This window comes from Bos indicus, chromosome 17 (assembly GCF_029378745.1).
Source record: "Bos indicus isolate NIAB-ARS_2022 breed Sahiwal x Tharparkar chromosome 17, NIAB-ARS_B.indTharparkar_mat_pri_1.0, whole genome shotgun sequence".
Taxonomy (NCBI): Eukaryota; Metazoa; Chordata; class Mammalia; order Artiodactyla; family Bovidae; genus Bos; species Bos indicus.
Genome location: NC_091776.1, coordinates 60,750,018 through 60,771,849, shown reverse-complemented (window position 1 = coordinate 60,771,849; position 21,832 = coordinate 60,750,018). Strand labels below are relative to the sequence as shown.

Sequence of the window (21,832 nt, the reverse complement as noted above, 5' to 3'; positions counted from 1 at the left end):
TTCTGATGACCAGGGCTTTTCTGTTCGCTTATTCACCCCACGGGTTGTTGGTGAGCACCTGCTCTGTGCTGGATGCTAAGACGAGGCCAGGGACGTGGGGAGGACCATGTCCCCTGGAGGATCACGTCTCTTGGGGAGTAGCCAGGTTGAACCACAGAGGTGAACACACAGTGCAACAGAGCAGGACCCTATGGGGCCTTCCCAGGACAGGCCCGCCCCCATATCCTCTGCTTTAGCTCTTTTCTGAAGTGTCCAGACAGCAATAATTGATGCAAATTTCTCCAGTTGTTTCGCAGATATGAACACCCACCCCATCAAATGGAGGGTGTTAACTACCTGATGAGATGAAGGAGGTGGTTAGACAGCATCACCGACCCAACGGGACATGAATCTCAGCAACCTCCCGGAGACAGTGGAGGACCGGGGAAGCCTGGCGTCCTGCAGTCCATACGATCACGAGTTGGACGACTGAGCGGCTGAACAACGACCACCTGATGACCGTGAGCTCATAGCCCCAGGCTTCCTGGAGCCTAAAGACCGATAAAGTTAACCCCTGTGACACCGCCCTGTTACCTCACCATCAGTCAGAAAATTATGCACGATCTGATCACGGATCCGGGGATCCCCTCCTCCCAACAGGCTTTTAAATACGCTCTGCTGGAACCCTTAGGGGAGCTTGAGGGTTTTTGGGGTCAGAAGCCAGCTTGTCTTTTTGCATGGCCCTGCAATAAACCTTTCTCACGTTTCAGTATGACCTCACTATGCATCTGGCATGGGAACCTGTGTTCATTAAAGTGTCAGGGAGATGAGGTGTGGGGTGACAGGGGAACTCCCAGGACGGCAGGTGTCGGGGAGAAGTCCAATCTCTGATACTTGGGCTGAGATCTCAAGTCACGGGTGGGTGGGTCAGGCCGACGGAGCCAGGGGCCCAGGAATTGGGCTCCTTACTTCCCCAGCAGGGAGGGCCACCATGCTGAAAGCCAGTGACAGCCTGGGCCTGATGAGGGCAGCTCTCACATCCCAGGCTGGCCTGGCTTGGCCGGGTGGGGGAGCGGCCGCACTGCCAGCCACTTGCCACGCTGGTCATGTCTGCGCTCCCAGCTCTGGAGGTGAAAGGTACAGCCGCTAACCACAGCCCATCAGTCTCCCAGCTGGAATAAGACAACGCTGGGAAGCAGAGCCGCGCTCCCGGCCAAATAAAAGCCTGTTTGCCCCGGCCTCCCTGGCTGTGCGCGCTCGAAAACAGAGGGTTCTGCGGGCGGATTGCTTCCGTACCATTATATTCTGTCGGCGGCGCTCGCAGGTACCACAGCCTGCCGGGGCCCTGAAAGCTTCTCAATGCCCTGACCCTGCTGGTTTGTAACACGCTCGGGAAGAAAGGGACGCAGCCAGTGGCCGCCTTTCTGCTTTCTTCCCTCCGTGCTCTCTCTTTTCACCCTCCCGCATGCAAGGCACCGAAGAATAGCACTTCACCTGCTGGGGGGCCGCAGAGCTGTGGATGAGATAGCTGATTCCGGCCAGGAAGGGAGGCAGGGAGATGACGGGAAGGCGGGACTGAGGAACGGGGTGGTCGTGTTCATCCCTGGGCACGAGTGTCGCTGTCCGGAGTCAAGGGCTTTGCCTACTCGGGGCAGCTTTTCCAATGACTTTCAAAGACCTGCTCTCGGCTGGTCCATTTGATGGGTGTTTTGTTAAATGTCAATTCACCAGGGACTATCTAATGCCCCACGTGATCAGGGACACCAGTGGATGAAATGAAGACTGCCCACCCCTGCCTTGGGGAAGGGGCACTGGGGGGTTTGCTCTGAGCTTTTGTGGCTGCTGATAAGGGACCCTAGGTAAGTGGTGAGGTTGAGACAGGGGGCTGAGGGCATTTAGTTCCCACGATCGCATCAGATGGCCAGACAGCACGAATTTTTATCGGCGAGGAATCCATCTCCTCCTCCTTGTTGTTACCGTGTACTGAGAAGCACCTTCTGTGTGCCAGACATGGGGACCAGGTAGCATCCAGGATCAGATGCAAACACACCATCCCGTGCCCTGCCCAGCTGATGGGCATTTCATTCTCATTCTCTCTCCCTCCCTTCCTCTCTCTCACATATTCCCTGTTGTCCGGGCTTCTAAAAACTAGGATTCCTCTTTACGTCTCTTTCCTCTGCCCAGAGAGCATCCTCCCTTGGCCTGGGTCCACAGGAATGCAAGGAAAACAGGATGTGTAAGCGCCTGGCAGGGGAGGGGAGAAAATGTAGCATCTGCTGCCTTCTCACTGGGCACCCTCAGCTTCAGAAGCATCATCTCCTGTAAGCCCTGGCCCCTGCCCCGCCTTTGAGGTAACACCCTAGTCCCACTGTACAGATGGCAAACCGAGGCGGAGCAACCTGCCTGAGGTCACTGCACAGACTGGGGTGAAACGTAAGGGGCCATGTGCACAGCTGCTCACGGGTAGCCAGCAGGATGGCTAGAGGCCCAGCTCTGACTCCTGACTCGGTCACTAGTGGCTGGGCGCCCCTGGGGAAGTCACTGGCCCTCTCTGGGCCTCGGTTTCCTCATCTGGGAAACGGAGGATAATGACGGTGTTTACCTGCCAGGATTCTGCAGGATTAGTACCTGTGAAAGCCCATAGACAGTACCTGGCACGGACTGAGGCTTAACAGATGAAGGTTGTCATGGGAATAATAATAGTAATGAGTATTACTTGGCCCGAACTGCTCGTGGAGCTGTGCGCCTTGACCTCGGCTTGTCAGTGACCAACAGGGGAGAGAAGAGCTGGTCAGAGGGCCTGGGAAGCCCTCGGCCCAGCAGCACCCTGTCCCCACGGTCTCCCCCAGGGGAGCGGCGGGCCTGGTGGAGGAGCTGAGCCCCGGAGGTGAGGGTGAACTTGGGGTGGTGCACGGTGACTGCACCAGCCATAATGGCGGGCCTCTCCATCACTCTGACCACCTCGGAGGCCACGGTGTCACCAGTGAGCTCCCTGCTGGATCCCCCCAAATGGCTAAGACGCCGGCCTTTCATTCCGAGGCCCACCTTCCCCAGGGAGCCCTTTGTCGTGGCCTCGGTGCTCGGGTTGGGCAAATGGGGCTCGGGGCTTCCACCTGAGATCTGAGTGCCTTCCTGGCACAGCTCAGGGCCCGGGGGGAGGCACTGGGCATGGATCCCACCTGCCCTTGAAGTCTGCCAGGGCCCTGGAAGCTCTGAACAATGCAGATTTTGACACAAACGAGCTGGGTACTTTTCGCCATGGGAAAGGGGCAGAGCCGGGAAAAGGGTGCAGCCAGCAGGGCAGGAGGCCAGCAGCCCTATTCTGAGTATTTAGGGCCGCTGCGGTACCCCGTTCCCAAGGAGATCCACAGACAATGGGCAGGTGGGTGAGAGGGCTGACATTTTCAGAGCACCGGTTTTCAGCTGACGTGTCTGCCCTGCTTCCCCCACAGCGTTCTGCCTACTGGGGAGGGACGGAGGGGGTGTCACTCCAAGGATGGGGTGCTACAGCCAGGCTGTCCGAGAGTGCAAACTCTGCTTCCACCCCCTACTATCTAGGTGACCCTGGGCAAGTTCTGTCATCTATGCGAGCCTCAGTCCCTTCATCTGTAAAACGGGGTGACTGAGGGCATCCACCCCCGGTGGCTCAGCGGTAAAGAACCCACCTGCCAATGCAGGAGACGTGGATCCGACCCCTGGGTCGGGAAGATCCCCTGGAGAAGGACATGGCAACCCACGCCGGTATTCTCGTCTGGGAAATCCCGTGGACAGAGGAGCCTGGTGGGCTACAGTCCATGGGGTCGCGAGAGTCAGACACAACTGAGCCACTTGTGGAATGGCAAACAGAAGCCCCAGGCGGTGCAGGGACTCGTCCCAGGACGCTCGGCTAGGAGGCACTCAGCGGAGCCTCTCCATGCCTCTGTTTCTTTATCTGTACGATGAATACGTTGGCCACTCGATGCGAAGAACTGACTCAATGGAAAAGACCCTGATGCTCGGGAAGACTGAGGGCAGGAGGAGAAGGGGTGCAGCAGAGGATGAGAAGGTTGGATGGCATCACTGACTCAATGGACATGAGTTTGAGCAAACTCCAAGAGACGGTGAAGGACAGGGAAGCCTGGCGTGCTGGAGTCCATGTGGTCGACACGACTTAGCGACTGAACAGCAGCAAGCTGGGGACAGCAGTACCCACGGCAGCAGGGGCTGCTGTGAGGATGAGAGACACGATGCGTGTCACATACAGACGGTGCCCCAGCACAGAAGAAGTCCTTATTATTAATACACAGTAGCTGTTATGAGTCCCTCTACACTCAGCTGGTCTCAGTTCTGTCATCTGCAAAATGGGGCTGTTCACACCCACTGCATAGTGCTGTGAGAGCATGAATGGGAAGATAGATGCAAATTCACTGCTGTTTTTCCCACTATTATTGCATTAGGTTGGCCAGAAAGTTCATTTGGTTTTTTTCCCATACCATCTTTTCCAAACCATCGTCAAGTTTTTTCAAAAGATAGTTCATGCTGCTGCTGCTAAGTCACTTCAGTCATGTCCGACTCTGTGCAACCCCACAGATGGCAGCCCACCAGGCTCCCCCGTCCCTGGGATTCTCCAGGCAAGAACACTGGAGTGGGTTGCCATTTCCTTCTCCAATGCATGAAAGTGAAAAGTGAAAGTGAAGTCGCTCAGTCGTGTCTGACTCTTAGCAACCCCGTGGACTGCAGCCTACCAGGCTCCTCCGTCCATGGGATTTTCCAGGCAAGAGTGACTGGAGTGGGGTGCCATTGCCTTCTCCGGATAGTTCATGAACAAACTGTTAAAAAAGTTTGTTTTGGCTGCGCTGGGTCCTGCTGGGTGCACGTGGCCTTTTTCTCTAGCTGCGGCGGCGAGCGGGGGCTACTCTCTAGTTCTGGTACCTGGCTGTCGTCGAGGCGGCTTCTGCTGTTGCAGAGCACGGCTGCTAGGGTGTGGGCTCAGCAGGTGTGCTGCGTGGTGGCACGTACGGTCCCACATGCCCTAACCCTAACCCCTTCTTTTTTTTTTTTTTGGCTGCAGGGCATGTGGGATCTTAGTTCCCAGACCAGGGATCAAACCTGTGTCCTCTGCATTGGCAGGTGGATTCTTAACCACTGGACCACCAGGCAAGTCCCCCAAACCAACTTTTTGGCCAACCTAATACCTGCCCGTCTGGGCCTCGGCCTGCAGTTGACCTGGGGAGATGGCCAATCTCACAGAAGCGCTTCCAGCTGTGGCTTTCTTCTGGGGGGAGGCTGTCTTTGGAGATCAATCTATTGAAGGGGGTTGCTCTCCAAGGCAGGGCAGGACTGCTGAGCCTGCACTCTCCCGCTGGCCCCAGGGAGGAGAGGTAGGGGGGGATGGAAGAGTCCCTTACACAAACATTTGTCGATGGGTGCATTTGGGCCTGTCAATGGCTGTCGATAAAGATAGGATTTGGGGACTTATTGAGTCGTGTGCTTGTGGCTGTGTACTTAGTCCTAACGTCTCTGGTTTCTCGTTTGCCTTTACTTATGGATTCCCCAGTCTTGGACGGGCCCCGGCTGGCATGGGGGCTCAGAGATCAACCCATCAGTGACAAAGGTAAGCCCAGTGGTGCAGTCTCCACCATGGGAAAGGCGCTGGTCCAGCGGGGAGAAGAATCGTAAAGAAATACATGATGATGCGGCAAGGAGATATAGGAACACCCGTGGAAACAGCGGAGGACAGAGCCGTTACTGATAACCTGAGGAGCGGGGAAAGGGAACGCTTCCTGGAGGAGGTATCCTTTGCGCTAGACCTTAAACGCTAGATAGGCACTGACCAGGTTGAAAAAAAACTTGAGGCAAGGCACTGTGAGCAGAGGGAAGAGCATATGCAAAGTCAGTGTCTTGCTGGGCGTTTGGGGACGGTGACCTCCGAGGGAGGTGTGGTGGGGAAGGATTAGGCGGGAGAGGCCCCTGGGTTGGGCAGGGGGTGTGTTCTAAAGAGTCTGGTGGGCGAAGCTACAGTCACAGGGCTTCCATTCCACTTCTGGACGACATGCTGGAGAAGGCAAGGCTTGTGTAAGCCCCTCCGGCCACCCTTTCCGACTCCACCTGCTCCCGTCATGCTGGCCAGCCTGCTTCTCCACTGTCACACTCATAACAACCTCGGGGAGCCCTTCTGTGGGCACAAGCGTCGCCTCTGCTGGGAGGCCTGTCTGGATCCGGCGCCTTCCACCTGGACCCAACCCCGGCCACCCGCCCAGGTCAGTGCTGCACTGCCGGACGGGGCACGGCAGGGGTCACTAATAATTAGCGGGGGTGGGCTGAGGCATCGGCGGGGCCGGGTGATACCACCAAGGCTTGTGAGAGGCGGGGCTTGGTCCTGGCAGGAAGCACACGGGCAACTGAGGACGCACAAGTAAAGGGGTAGCGGCTGCAGAGAAATTGGGGCGAGGGGCCCCTGAACCCTGGACAGAGAGCACTCGCTAGGTGGAGAGGGCTACTGGATGGGAGCTGTGGCCTTTGGTGGCAGTCACAGCCAGCCGGCAGCACCCGGACAGGTAGGGAGGCGGCGGGGGTGGGGTGGTGAGGATGACCACCCTGACCCAGGCTGCCCCTCTCCCTGACCTCCTCCAGGCCTCCCGATGACCGGACTCGACGGGCAAACACCAATGGTGTGGAGGCCACTGATGCCACCCGCAGAGGTCAGCACCCCGCACCGGCTCGGAGAAAGCAGAAGGAATACAGAAAGTAGGTGCAGAGAGATGGAGGGGCGGGGGAGTCCTCTTACCGTGGAAGTGCTCAGCCGTCTTGCGCCGCAGGGCCGGCAGGCTCACCTCTGAGTCGGCCCACTCCAGCACCAGCCTCCGGCCGTAGAGGTGGGTGCTGTGACACAGGGCGTTGAAGGCTCTCTGGAGAGAGACACAGAGTGTGAGCGGAGACCTCCTCGCAGCCTGGCCCCCTGCCCCGCATAGCTAAAGGCCAGCCTTGGCCCCGGGACACCCGCTCCCTGGCAGGGGTGTGAGGAGGCACTGCGCGCTCCTCTTCCACTAGGGGGTTACGTGACCAGGGCAGAGCTACAACTGGTGGGGTGGTCACAACAGCCACCGTCCCGGCCTGTGATTGGTGCGTGGGCCAGGCGGCCAGCTCCCCGCCAGGGTCACAGCCCGTCTGGGGACGGCGAGCCTGTTAGTCGGCTGGCCTTCCTCCGGGGCAGCGCCTCTTGAGGAAGCCGAGCCGGTCTGGCCCCTCGATGACAAGCACACGGGCCCCGTGCTTACACCGGGTGGCAGATACGTCCTCTGCCGGCCCTGGGGGTTCCGTCCCCCGGCTCTCTGCTGCCCTCTGCAGAACCACGCTCAGGGCTGCCAGCATCCACCCGGCTCTTCCCGCCTCCTGCTTTCCACCCTTCCTGACCCTCCCCTGCACGCTGCCTACTTTGCTCTTTTTGATTTTTGTTTTGTAACAGCTTTACTGAGATATAACTCATCACCCATCTACAATGCAACGGCTTTTAGGCTATTCACAGTCATGTGACCGTCCCCACACCTGTTTCAGAACAGTGATGGACAAGGACATTTAGAGCTCGTTGAACCATCATCACCCCAAGAGGAACTGTGGACCCCCGGTAGCCACTCCCCACCCCCCGGGAGCCCCAGCAAACACTAGTCCACTTTCCAGGTCTGCAGATTTGCTTGTTCTTCATATAAATGGAATTGTACGGCACCAGCAGGTTCTGTCTTCAGTATCACCGGGTCTAGAGCTAAACGGCTCTGTGCTGGGGCCCTTCCCAAAATATCCCTGACGTACAGAGCTGGTGGTGCTTGGTGGCCAGGAGCTTGGGCTCTGAGGCCACTCTGCGTGGGCAGGGCGGGTCCTGTACTTCCTAGCCTCAGGGTCTTGGGCTAGTTAAAGAAACCTCCCCGGCCTCAGTTTCCTCATCTATAAAATAGGTGTTTTAACTGCACCCTCCTCTAGGGTTCTAGAGTAGCGTTAACACTCAAAGTGCTCAGAACAGCCTGGGGGCACACAGCAAGCGCTCAATAGATACTAGTTCTCTTGGAGGTGGTGTTGCTGCCACAGATAGCTCTGATTTTTCTTTTTTCTCTCGGTAGAGGGGCCTTGGGTTAGCACTGAGTTTGAAGAGGGCAGGTCCCTGGGCACTGTGAGCACCGGGGAGCAGCAGCAGCTGGCAGCAATGTCTTGCTTTTTGCTTCTGGGTAGCAGTCAGCGCCATCTGCTACGAGAAGAGACGCTGTGGGGGCATGTCCCTCTGGCTTCTCTGATGCTGCGAGGAGGCAGTGCGTACCCAGCAGTGGTCTGGACCGGAACCAAGCCCTTTCTAACCTCATCTGTACTGTGATGGTTATGGGTTGGATTGGGTCCCTGTCGCAAAGAAGATACATGGAAATCCTAACCCTCTCCACGCCCCATCAGGTTGTGACTTAATTCGAAAAGAGGGTCTTTGCAGCTGCAGTTAAATTAAGACAAGGACCTGGTGGAGCAGGGCGGGCCCCTGATCCAGGGTGACTGGCATTCTTACAAGAGATGGCCACGAGAAGACATGGACAGGGTAAATGCCCGTGAGGACCGAGGTTGGAGTGATGCCCACAAGCCAAGGAATGCTGGCTGACACCAGAAGCTAGGAGAGGCCGTGGAACAGAGATTTCCTGAGAAGAAACCAACACTTCCGCACCCTGATCTTGGATTTCTGGCCTCGACACTAAGGGCTTCCCAGGTGGCGCTGGTGATCAAGAACCCTCCTGCCAATGTAGGAGACATAAAAGATGCGGGTTCGATCTTTGAGTCGGGAAAATCCCTGGAAGAGGGCATGGCAATCCACTCCAGCATTTTTGCCTGGGGAATCCCATGGAGAAAGAAGCCTGGCGGGCTATACAGTCCATGGGGTTGCAAAGACTCGGACATGACTGAAGCGACTTAGCAAGCACCCACCAAGAGAAGACAACACTGCTCTTTTAAGCCATGGCAGCCTAGGAAGACAAGTGTGACCCTGGGTAAGCCAACTGCCCCACTATGAGCCTCAGTTACCTTACCTGTAAAATGGGGTTACGTGTGTGACTTACACAGTATGAGCCCCGAGGCTGGCACAGGGTAGGTATTTGATAGACAGCTGCATCTGAAAAGTACTTGGGCGGGACACGTTATCTCTTAAAAATTAAATGTGGGTGGGGCCAAATTAAAGAAATGTCTTTGTTCTTCTCTGTGCTTTTCTGAGCGGGGCCAGGTGCGGGAAACTTTCTCTTTTTTTTAAAACGTTAATTTAAAAACTCTTTCTGACTGCCAGCCGAGCCTCTGCATTTTTTTCCCACACAGATATAAAAATGCATCTGGACTCCGAGCCGAAATGGCCCATTCAGAGCTTTAAAACACACGCGTTCTCAGCTGGCAAGGCAGAGAAACAGCCTGACTGGGGGAGTTGGGGTTTTAAGAGGGGGGAGAGAAATTGGTTGCAAGTCTGGCATGGTGGGTATTTCTGGTGCCAGGGTCCCTGAGGAGCGGTGGTCCCGGGGACACGGTTGGGTGGGGGTGGCCGAACGGCGGCCTCTGGGAGGGGTTAAGTCAGGGTCCGAAGAAGTGATAATGGAGCCTGGAAGGAGGGTCCAGGCGTGATGCTCCTACCCCAGCCTCTCTCTAGCTCCAGTCGTCACATCTGTGTTTCTTTCTTACCCGCTCTCCATTCCAGTGCCACACAAAGCCTGGAGCAGTCTCTGTTCACTGTGGCGGTGGTAAAGTCATTAAGTTGTGTCTGACTCTTTGCGACCCCATGGACCGACCACCAGGCTCACCCCAGTAGCCCACCAGGCTCCTCTGTCCATGGGATTCCCCAGACAAGAATATTGGAGCGGGTTCCCATTTTCTCCTCCAGGGGATCTTCCCAACCCAGGGATTGAACCTGTGTCTCCTGCATTACAGGCAGATTCTTTACGGCTGAGCCACCAGGGAAGCCCTGTTCATTGTGGGAATTACTAAAAATTCCGTCTCCCAGCCTCCTGTCACCCCTTTCAAATTTTCATCCCCTTCTCTTTGGAAAGGCTTTTCACTCTAAGACATGAGGGTGCATGGCAGTTAAGGCTGGGGGCTTGGATCTGGGCTGTGTCTGTGTGTTAGTTGCTCAGTCATGTCTGACTCCGGTGACCACATGAACGGTAGCCCCCCAGGCTCCTCTGTCCATGGGATTCTCCAGGCAAGACTACTGGAGTGGGTAGCCATTCCCTTCTCCAGTGGATCTTCCTGGATCAGGGATCGAACACGAGTCTACTGCACTGCAGGCAGATTCTTTACAGTCTAAGCCTACTTATGGTTCAAATCCCTGCTTCATCGCTTGTAAGTTGTGTGATCTTGGGCAAGCTGCTTAACCTCTCTGCACTTCAGATTCCCCATGTGTAAATCTAGAGGTAGCAAAGAAGAATGGTTGCGCAGATTCAATGAACTATTAAGTCTAACACCACATTGCCCGGCACACGGTAATTCTCACTAAAGGCTGGCTGTTGATATTATTATGACGTGTGCCCCTGACTTCCCATTGCCACACTGAAGAGCAGGAACAATAGTAAGTAGGCTACAAAAGCTCTTTTGTATTTGAGGTTAGAGCACAATATGTGAATCTCTAAAAATAGCAGAACTACCCTTCCTGGTTCTAATCCCCTCAGGTGAGTAGGAAATCAGGTTGTGTTTCCAGCCCCATTGCCTTGCTGGTTGGAATGTGGTGGCCTCAAACTGTCCCGGGCAGGAAGGACAGTGATTCCTGGCTAAAACTGGCCGTGTATAATTCCGAGTAATCTGGGCTTCCTTAAAAGAGCCCGGGGACTTCCCTGGTGGTCCAGTGGTTAAGATTTCACCTTCCACTGTAGGGGGTGCAGGTTCGATCCCTGGTCAGGGGGCTAAGATCCCACATGCCTTGGGGCCAAAAAAAAACCAAACAAACATAAAACACCAACAGTATTGTTAACAAATTCAGTAAGGACTTAAAAAAAGAAATGGTTAAGACTTCCCTGGTGGTCCACTGGTTAAGAATCTGCCTGCTAATTCAAGGCACATGGGTTCGATCCCTGGCCCCGGGACATCCCACGCCGCAGAGCAACTAAGCCCATGCACCACAACTGCTGAGCCTGTGCTCTAGAGCCTGGGAGCCGAAACTCCTGAGCCCGCGAGCTTAGAGCCCATGTTCCACAGAAAAGCCGCTGCAATGAGAAACTCATGCATGACGAAGAGTAGCCCCTGCTTGCCACAACTAGAGAAAGCCCGCACACAGCAGGAAGACCCAGTGCAGCCAGGAATAATTAATTAATTTTAAAAGAATGATCTGCTTAAAAAGAAAAAAAGAGCCCAGAGGAGCCTGTTATATATTTGAGACAGGGGAATGGTGAGGGGGAGACCCAGCCCCAGACCCTCTGGACTGCTGTCTGATAGCAGCTTCCTCCCAATCCAAGCCACCTTCTCCCCAGAGAAAAGCCTCCCAGACCTCAGCTCCAGGCACGGTGTGCCCATGGGGCCTCAGTCATGGCGGGCTGTCCAGAGCTCTGTGCAGGGCTGGGTGTGCCAACGGAGGAGGAAGTGGCAAGTTAGCTGTTCCCAGCTCCCTGCTTCTCGCCAAATCCTGCTTCTGGTGCCTGTGTTCCTCCCCTGCCATCCAAGGGGCTGCAAACCCAGGATTACAGATCTCCTGGGCTCTAGAGAACTCTAAGCACATGACCTCAGCCTACTCATGAGGAGACAGGTCATGCTCCCATTTCAAGGAGAGGAAAACTGAGGCCAAAGTTTGTAGGCATGTCAAGGTCCTTCTTGGGCTTCCCTGGTAGCTCAGCTGGTAAAGAATCTGCCTGCAATGCAGGAGACCCTGGTTTGAATCCTGGGTCGGGAAATTCCCTTGGAGAAGGAATAGGCTACCCACTCCAGTATTCCTGGGCTTCCCTGGTGGCTCAGACTATAAAGGGAGACCTGGGTACGATCCCTGGGTCAGGAAGATCCCCCGAAGGAGGGCACAGCAACCCACTCCAGTATTCTTGCCTGGAGATTCCCCATGGACAGAGGATCCTGGTAGGCTACAGTCCATGGGACTGCAGAGTCGAATACGACTGAGCGACTAAGCACAGCACAGCACAAGGTCCTTCTTACTTATCCTTTCGGCCTCTATGGGTTCCATCTCTGAGCCTTCACAACATTCTCCTCAGCCTTGGAGGGCTCCCCTTGTCAGAGCCGACTTGCTGGTGGCCCCCTGCTCCCCTCCTACAGACTCCAGCACCCCCCATGCTGTGCCCTGCGCCCCCAGCTCTCTTCCAGCATCTGCTTGTGTGCCAGGCTCCCCAGCTTGACCTGGACCTCCAAGGGAGGTCTCTATCCTTGCTATCCGCAGCACACTGCTCGGGGCAACACATGATCAGTGGATACAGCCTTGGAGTCTTCTCCACCGAGGGTCTTGAAAACATCTCCAGACCGGGAGGGACGCTGAGATTGGTCCTGGCTGGAGACGGAGGGCTGCCTGGGACTTAGGGGTCCTGCCCTGGCTCCCCCAGCCCCTGGATTCAGTCCGTGCAGGTGGCAGGAAAATGAGTACATCTGGCCCATCAAGCCCGAGGTTCCGCCTTTGGTGAGGCCAAGACCTCACACACACACACACACACGCACACACACACACACACACACTCCTGGGTGTGGCACCGAGATGGACAGAAGACCCTGCCTTTGGTTAGGCCAAGACCTCACACACACACACACACACGCACACACACTCCTGGGTGTGGCACCGAGATGGACAGAAGACCCCGCCTTTGGTTAGGCCAAGACCTCACACACACACACACACACTTCTGGGTGTGGCACCGAGATGGACAAAAGACCCCGCTCCCAACATGCGTGACTTCGGGACCTCGGGATGGGAAGTCCCCTGGGCCGCTAGGACTTGGCTGAACACCTGATCGGTCCCCCGGCAGGGTAAATGCTGAAGCCTGAAGATGCAGAACAGAACTCTAAGGATGCAGTGGTTCGGCAAAGAGGAGGCGGCCACGGATGACAAGACACCCCCCTAACTGGGCCACTTCAGGGCCATTCCTGCCACGATCCCATGTGCCCGTGCTGGTTATTTCTGCTCTTCCTCTGCAACCCCTTCTCCGGGGTGACTCTCCTGTAGGGAATAACCAGGGCTCATGGGCCCTGGGTTCAATTTAGGACAAGCATATGGGAGGCTGGAGGGAGGGATCAGCGAGGTTGGGGGACTTTCTCCCTTGCTCCCTCTGCCGAGGACGACAGCTCCTGCTGGTGGCTCCCCCTTGACAGCTCAAGCCCTCACCTGTCCCTTCAAGGTCCCTTAGCCTGAGGTGGCAGCAGCTCCCACTGTCACTGGCCCTGGGAGGGGGTGGATTGCATGGTCCCTGGTGAGCCCCTGAGCCCTTCTTACCCTTCCATGAATCTCTTCCCTTGAACCATCTGGGGTTGGGTTCTGTTTGCTGATGCAGATGGCCGCCTGAAGTCCCCTCTGCCTTGACCCGGGCAGATGGACGGCCCGCTTCAGACAGCAGGTCTCAGGCCTGGGTCCGGAGCTGTCCCCATCACCCGGCTCTCTGCCCCGGCCATCCCAGAAGCACGCCTCTCTCACCTCCTCTGACCTAAGCCACCAACTGCAGGCCCTGAGAGCCCCGGCCTCCAGCGCCGGCTGGAAGGTCTTTCTTTGGCTTTCCCTGGAGACAGGCCTCTGCCTCCTGGCGACAAAGGCCCATTCAATGCCCTTGGCAGGACTCCCGTCTCAGGGACCCAGGTCAGGCCTCCTGTCCTGAGAAGACAGGGCATCTCTCGGCCCTCTGCTGTCTCCTGCCGAGAGGGAGGGCAGCATCTCTCAGCACATGCCAGATCCACCTGAACACGGATGCCGCCAACCTGTCCCAAACCATCTGTGTCCCCGCTGCCTGGAGGAATCATGGCCTGTGCCAGCCAAGAACGACCACGTGAGCTCGGAGTGCTGGCCCTGCTGGGAGCTCGGCTCCTTCTCGGCCGAGGGCGTCGGACACCAGGGGCTGGCGGCTCCAGAGAGGGGGGGCCACCACCCTGGGACATTTGGTATTGTCTCCTCTTGGACCATGCGCCTGAGGGACACATCACTCTGTCCCTGGCCCAACACTCCCGGACTCCTGTACGCGTGCTCTTGGCAAATCTTCCAGCTGCTTCTGGCCTCCACGGGGGAGGAGTTACCCCCCTGAATAAGTGGGGTTCTTTGCACAACACTGGTGACTCCAACTGGGGGCCCCCCACTTAGCACCTAGGGCCATTCTGAGGTCTGATATCGTGGAGCTGAGGGCAGTTTTCTAAGGAACGCTCAGGGACCCATTTTCTAGGCTGTTGTGTCCAAATCTTTCAGATGACTAGATGTCTCTACCTTGTATCCATCCATCCACACAGCTCAACTCTACTCAGCATCACTGGAGGACCTACTAAGAGCCCAAATGAAGGGACAGAACCAGGGAACAGGAAGGTGACACATGACCTCTGACCTCAGAGACGGAAAAAAGAGCCACTAGAGAAAGAGGCCCCCCCAGGGAGCCGAGGGCCCAGAGTGACCAGGCAGTGGGGCGGTGGGGTGTGGCGATGGCCTTGGGCTTCACAGCAGCACGGAAAGCTTGGTCTTGGTGCTTTCTTGCCTTTGATCTGACGAGAAACTTCTCGGTGTTCACTTTCTCGATTACAAAGTGGTGGAGTTTCAGGCTTCCTGAGGCTGAGAATACATGACCAGGCATTTAATCCAGCGCCCGGCACACACTCAGGGCCTGTGCTTGCTGGGACCGGTGATTCTGCCCTTGGTGGTGTAGTTTTATCGTTACTTTTTTGGGCCATACCACAACGGCTTGTAGGACCTTAGTTCCCCGACCAGGGACTGAACCCTGGGCCCTCGGCAGCAAAAGCCTAAAGTCCTAAGCACAGAATTGCTAGGGAATTCCTGGTAATCTGATTTTAAGATGATGATAACTTTGTGCCACTGGGAGGGAGAAAGGCCGGTCAGCTCAGCTGGGCTGGTTACCTTTCCTTGGGAACTGGTCTAGACCGCTGAGTAAATCTGAGACAAGGACATCTGAACCCAGGCCCTTCTCAGAGCGGTGGAGCCCCATGGCCTCCACTCTGACCCCACGGGGGTGGGGCAGCTGCAGGACATACAGAGGGACAGAAGGACACGGGCACGCTTTGGGCCACTCATGCCCGGTGGTGATGGATGAACATCTGCTCGTTGCAGGAGGGCGGCTTGTCCTGATCCCGGGTTCTCAGCCCATAAATGCGCTGGCTGAGTCCAAATCCTTGCTCTCAAATGCAAGGCTCAGGATTCAAAGGTGCTTTCTTTTAGCCCCGGGCCCCGATGATAGGAACTAGGCAAAACTTGCAATTAAAGTACAAACATAAGGACTTCCCTGTTGGTCCAGAGGTTAAGAGTCCACCTGCCAATGCAGGAGACACGGGTTCGATTCCTGGTCCAGGAAGATCCCAGATGCTGTGGGGCAATCAAGCCTGAATGCCATGACTACTGAAGCCCACGCGTCTAGAGCCCGTGCTCCACAACGAGACGCGAGAAGCCACAGCTATGAGAAGCTCTCGAACCACAACTAGAGAGAAGCCCCTATTCGACACAACTAGAGAAAAGCCCACACAGCGGTGAAGACTCCGTGCAATCAACACTGAAAATAAATAAATAAGAACCCCACGAGCATGAATGCACACACTTAACACACACGCTTCAGTGGACCAGTGGGGACAGCACCCTAATTCCCGGATTTGCGTCCAGTTAAGGCAACACAGACAACCGACCCCAGTCTCCAAAGTGCAGCAAAACCACCTCACAGGGGCCCAGAGCACACCACTGCCTCTCCTTCTCTGCTGCCCTCTGCCAAAGCCTATGGCAATCGCTTGGCACGCATCCTTCCACTTAACCTTCACAGCTGCCTGGCGGTAGTACTACTATTTCTGGTTGTGGGGACGAGTAACCTGGGGTGCGGGACGTAACAGCCCTTGTGCACATTCACACAGATGGAGGAGGCAGCTCTGATTTCACGGCCACGCTGCTAACCACTGTGCCGCCCTGCCTTTCTAGAACATGGGCTGCCCGGGGGAGCACACAGCCTGGATTTCTCATTCCCGTGGGGCCATGTCCCCTTCAGTCCCTGGCTGCACTCCTTCGGGGCCATGGAGCAGGCTGTACTCTCTGCTGTCCTTGCACTTGGATAAGCAAATGTGTGCAGACCGCATACCATCACTAGCCTGATGGCGATAGCTGTTGATGGCGCCTGCACCATGGCCAGGCACCCAGCAGGAGGTGTCTGTCTCCGCCTTGAGAAGCTCTGTCTGGTTCGCTCACCATCACCTCTTCCCACCACCAGTCTCGTTTTGGTGGAATTTGCAAGGCGAAGTTCATAGGTGCGGAGAGGCCCGGTGGGACTCCCCCTACGAGATGCTCAGTATCACCCCAACTGCGGTGGGCCTGAGGCCGTGTGCCCACATCACCCCTCCCTGCCCCCCACCACCTCCGCAGGCAGCGAGCAAAAAGTGAGAAGTGGGAAAGGAGACGTCAACTGGCGCGACCCCCCAATTAAAGCTGCGGCTGTTTACCAGTGAGGAGAACGCTGCCTGCCAACCCGCCCGCCATCCCATCTCCCTACTGCCGGCTCCCCCCAAGTGTTTATTTAAGCCAACACATTGCTCTGCTAATTGGATAACATTCCATGTGAAAATAGACCTTTTAAAACAACAGCAGCAGCGGCAAATAAAAACAGCTGCAACTGCAAAAGTACAAAGGCTCGGTGGGCTCGGAGAAGGGAGAAATTAAAGGCGCATGCATGGGGAAGAAAAGAAAAAGAAAAAAAAAGAATGTTCTGGTTGCTGAACCTCAAGTCTGCTCTTCTTCCTCAGTGACCGACCGGCAGTCCAGGTAAAGACGGAGAAGGTGGCGGCTTCTACATGGAATCCCAATGGCTATCGGTGGCCTCTTGGCCAATGGGCGGGGACACAGCTGGTCTGGAATCCCAGGTCACCCGTGCAGGTAGAAAGCTGCTTGGGAGGGCTGGATGGAGACTGGGGCTGTGGAGGCTGCTAAAGGGATGCCCGCTACTTCTCTGGGGCCCCTGGAGGAGTTGATTCCATCCTGGGCCTGTTCCCAAGAGACATTTTAAGGCCCAGCCTTTTGGCCTTCCTCCAAAATGTCTAATTGGTGAGTCCTTTTCTTTGGGGAGGGGTTGGGGCTGGTTGGGGGTGTGGGGCAGAGGGGCTGGGCACACCGTCTGGTTGCAGCCAACACTCGCTTTAAGTGAATATGTGAATGAAGGAAGGAAGTGCTAACACATGGGTTTTGGAATCAGATGGACATGTGGGGTTTCTCAGCTCTGGCCAAGTGGCCCCATCCCTTTGAACCTTAGTTTTTCCATCTGTCAAATGGCTTCCTTAAGCCTATGCATGTGAACGCCCAGATGGGCTTTTAGAAGTGGATGTGCTTTTTAAATTGGTGCCAAGGGGCTCCCCTTCCAGAAACATCATCAGGGCCCAGAGAACTGTGTGAGCCCGAGACACTACAAACACCCCTACACGTAAGGGCAGACCCAGGCCATGGGAGAAGACCACTGAATTTAGGACTTCCTGTCTGCTCTCACCAACTTTTATCCCTGCTTCTTTCTAGCACGTGCGGGAAGGTTCTTTGAGACAGGCAGGCTCATTCCACCTGGAGGCTCAGATAATAAGCAGCCCTTTCAAAGGGACTGACATTTATGCCTGGGGTATCAGGGGCTGGTAAAACGCCCTAGGTTTAGGAGAACCTGCCAGTTCCAGGAGCCTGTGATAGGGGCTGACGGCCAGGCCAGGTCCCACCCCCAGTTTAGCATGTCAGCAAGAGCCAGGTCCCAGCTTCCCACGGTCCTGTACGCACAAAGCTTAGCCAGTGCTCGGAGAAACCAGGGAGCGAGTTAATGCAAATCTCTCTTGCATTCTGGGGTTGCCGCAGGTTGGGACGAGACAATGCGTGTGCCGAGTATGTGTCACACACAAAGCCTGCCCGGCCGTCGCTGGAGCCTCTGACTATTGTCCTCAGTTGCCTGGTTACCCTGAGCTCTCCGTGGAGCCTTGTGCTAGCATTCTCTTTCCTGTTTGGGGGTCTGTGCTTGACCCTGGGAGTGGGGGGCAGACAGATGATGGAGTTCCCCAGGATATGCTGGGTTGGAACATGGGGTCATGGAGCAAGGTCAGAAGACTGAGAATCCCTGGGTGTGGGGACGACGCAGATGGCTGGTGCTCAGGGCCCAAAGAGAGACCTGGGTGCTGTGGGGATACCTCCGGGGACTGACCGGGGAGCCTAACTCTCTCCTCTGCCAGCTGGTGAAATGGACCAGCTGGTGCCAGGGAGGAGCCGTGTGCCTGGAGTCACACACTTGGGTTCACAGACCTCATCTCCTCACTGTTCTCCAGACCCAAGGTGCTGCAATCAGCCTTTACTTCCTCCCTGCCTCCGCCCCTCGCAGGAGTCCCCCTTCCCTTTTTTTCCTCCTCTTTGCCTTTTCTCCTGTCTGAGGACTTCTTGGGGTCCCCGTGGGAGGCTTACATCTCCAGGTTCAGTCACTGCTGACTCCAAGACAGTGCCTGACCACTCATCTTCACGTGGGGGAAAAAAACGGGGATGAAATGAAGCCCTTGGTGAGGGAGCCGAGTGGTCAGGGTTCAGTAAAGACCTGGAAAGGGTTTTTAAAGCAGATCTTCAAAGGGAGAACCTCTGGGGGTCGGGAGGGTGCTTGCCCTGAGAAATGGGGGATGGGGAGAGGTCCTGGAGGCCCCTCTGCCAGCCCTGGGATTCCCATGAGTGCTGTCTTTGGAGAAGGAAAAAAAAGGATCTCTGGGGTTTTCTAACTCAGTGTCTCCTTCCAGCATTGCTTTCCCTCTTCAAACTCACGCCCACCCTTGAGCTAACCAGGTATTTACAATATTCAGAATCCTATTCACCAACATGCAGCACGCATGGCGCTATGGGTCAGTGGAGAGCGCTAAATGTTCCACTCGGGAGACAATAAAGTTCTTCAGGCAGACGGGGAGAAGGAGAGGGAGAAGGCACGGCGGCTTCTCCGGGAAGCAAAAAGAGCAAAGGGATCTTTGCAGGAGAGGCGCGCTCCTGGCGGGTTCAGACTTTACGGGAGACCAGCTCACTCCTCGGCAGCACAAAGGGCCTGAGAGAGACGGGGACATCGGGGCCAGGACAGCTCAGGAGCCCGGCTGCCGCCTGTGTGAGGTGAGGGGCAATGAGAGCCAGTCCCGGAGGGGTGTGGGGTTGCGTTCTTGCTGTCCTCAGCTGCCCTTTCTCCTCCTGGAGCCCAGGATGGAAGGGAGAGAAGGGGCGGGGGCGGGGGTGGGTGGGGGAGGAGGAGCCATCTCCAAGAATCGGCAGAGGGCTGTGCTGGGCTTGGCAGAGAACATTTGCAGCCTGGCCTCCGGTACGGGGAGCTGGCACTGCCCTGCCCACCTGTGGACCCTTGCCCTCCTGCCCCATTCTAATGATCCCAGGGAACAAAGAGATACTGACTGTGTCCTGGGGACGGGGGCACGTGGAATTTCAAGGCTGGGAGCTCACGTCTGGTCCCACCCTTTGGGTCCTGAGAGCCATGTCAATTCTGCTGTCAAGCTCTGGGGAGAGGCCTCGGCTCCCAGCTGGAGGAGCGCTGACAACTTTTCTCTTTGCTCCTTCTGTGCCTTCCTCTCCAATCACCACCACCACCCTCACCATACTCCTTCTCATTGCAGCTAACACGCAGAGCTCACAGAGGCCAGATCCCACTCTGAGACTATCACTTCATCCAAACCTCACGATAACAGGATGAGGAAAATCCCGTTCTTGTTTTATATGGGGGGTAACTGAGGCATGTAGGACCCCCCTCAAGGTCACACCGCAGCTAAGTGCTAGGATCCCGGCTGTAGAGTCTGTGCCCTGACAGCCAGCCCTGGCTGTGCTGCGTCATGCTAAGTAGCTTTAGCTGTGTCCGACTCTGCGACTGCATGGACTGTAGCTCACCGGATCCTCTGTCTATGGAATTCTCCAGGCAAGGATACTGGAGTGGGTTACCATGCCCTCCTCCAGGGCATCTTCCTGATCCAAGAATTGAACCTGTATCTCTTACATCTCCTACATTGGCAAGCAGATTCTTTACCACTGAGCAACCTGGGAAACCCAACTGTATCTGAATAAAAGATGTGATTTAGGGAGCAGGAGCAAAGCCCCTTCATTTTTCCTCTGGTCACAGTCTCCCTGACATAGAGCAGATGATGGTGGTTCTATACAAACATGGAAGCTGAGGGCTCAACGGATGCAGTAGAGAAAGCACTACTTTGCAGGCCTCTCCTCTCCTGTCTGCGGATGGAGGGCTGGTGGCCCCGAAGGGACCTGGGCTGGCGTGAATGAGCACCGTGTGCCAGGACCCGTGTCACCATCTGCCTTCACTCCGTGACCGTGGGACCTGTCACTGCCCCGTTTTTTACAGACAAGAAGACTGAGGAACAGGGCAGAGCTGGGAAAGCAGAGCGGCCAGCCGTTAGGAGCCGTGCTCTAGACATGCTGTTCCCGGCTTCCCGCCCAGCCAGCGTGGGGACCCCGACAGGTGCACCCCTTACTGGTGAGTGTCAAGGCCATGCATGGGCTGGCTGCAAGCAGGGGGTGCGGTCTCTCTTGCCACGAGGATGAGAGGCAAGGGAAGGGCTGCCAGGCAAGAAGAAAGAGGAGCAGATGTCTGGACAAACATGGCCACGTGTCAACAAAGCAGGCACTTGAGTTCAAGACGCTGAGAGACAAAGGTGGCTGGCTGGCAGGCTTGCCGGGGTCCCAGGGTGCCCTCTCTGCCTGTGCGTGTTTCCCAGGGCCCACAAAGGCCGCAGCTGTGTCTCTGAGCTGCCACCTCCAGCTCCACCCACCCCTGCAGCAGGCCAATGGGTGTGCTCCCAACCAACACCCTGCTTCTCCGAAGACACCTCGTCGCAGGCAGGGCGCGTGCCAGCCCTCAGTGTGAGCTGCTCCCCCGCTGCACTGAGCCCTCAAGGGATGACAGGCCAGGGTGGGGGCGGGTGGGCTGTGGCATGGGCTCACAGAAGGAGCCCACGGAGACGGCGCCACGGCCCAGCGACCACAGACACAGCTGAATGAACCCTGGGTCACATAGCCTCTGCCCCTCTCTGCTGTTGGGGGAGAGAGCATGAGGACTCAGGACCCCCGTGCGCCAAGCCCCAAACCCAGAGAGGCCGCCTTGCTTCAAAAAGAAAAGCTCTCTCCAAGTAGCTCTGCACCCGTGCTTATACACAGCAGCACCTGCCTGGCCTGACCTGAAGCGAGCACAAAACAGAAGCCCCCGGCACCAGTGGGAAGAAGTAGGGATAGAGGTGACCCCAGGGGTTCCCCCTGGGCTGTCTGGTGGCCTCCTCACTGAGCACCACCCACCGGCTCCCCTCCACACTCTCCACACTGTCTCCCACACTTGCTGTCTGATCTGCAGTAGCCGGCACCCTGAACTGCCCCTTCCTCCAACACAAAACCCAGGGTCTTCTCTTCCAAGGACATCATACAAATTAGCAGGGTTGCAGGGAGAGAAGAGGAAACCCACATCAGCAGGGGGCGGGTAGGGGCACCCACATCTGTTAAGGTGCCTTGTTGCTTCTTTGGCAAAATGGCCCAGAAAGGAGAGGCTGGGTGGGAGGAACCCTGGTCTCACCTTTGCATCCTGCTTGGTGAGGAAGTCGACAAAGCCGAAGCCTCTGTGCGTGCCCGTCCCGGTCAGCTTCTTCGGCAAGCGGACGGTCTTCAGCTCCCCGAAGGTGCTGGAACAAAAAACACGCGAGTTTCAGAACTGCCTGCACTGGAGCCGGGTAGGGGGCA

The 21,832-nt window shown here is 56.4% G+C and overlaps 1 protein-coding gene across 4 annotated transcripts in view; it reads right to left on the bottom strand.

Annotated features, from left to right (window-relative positions):
* Positions 1–21,832, bottom strand: part of RBM19 (RNA binding motif protein 19) — a 128,339-nt gene that overhangs the window by 21,187 nt on the left and 85,320 nt on the right. For all 4 annotated transcript variants that reach the window (XM_070769616.1, XM_070769615.1, XM_070769617.1 and 1 more), the window contains 2 exons: positions 21,669–21,774; positions 6,746–6,866 (listed from right to left, as the gene is read on the bottom strand). In XM_070769616.1, coding sequence (XP_070625717.1) covers positions 6,746–6,866; positions 21,669–21,774 — 227 coding nt within the window. The remainder of the gene's footprint in view (positions 1–6,745; positions 6,867–21,668; positions 21,775–21,832) is intronic.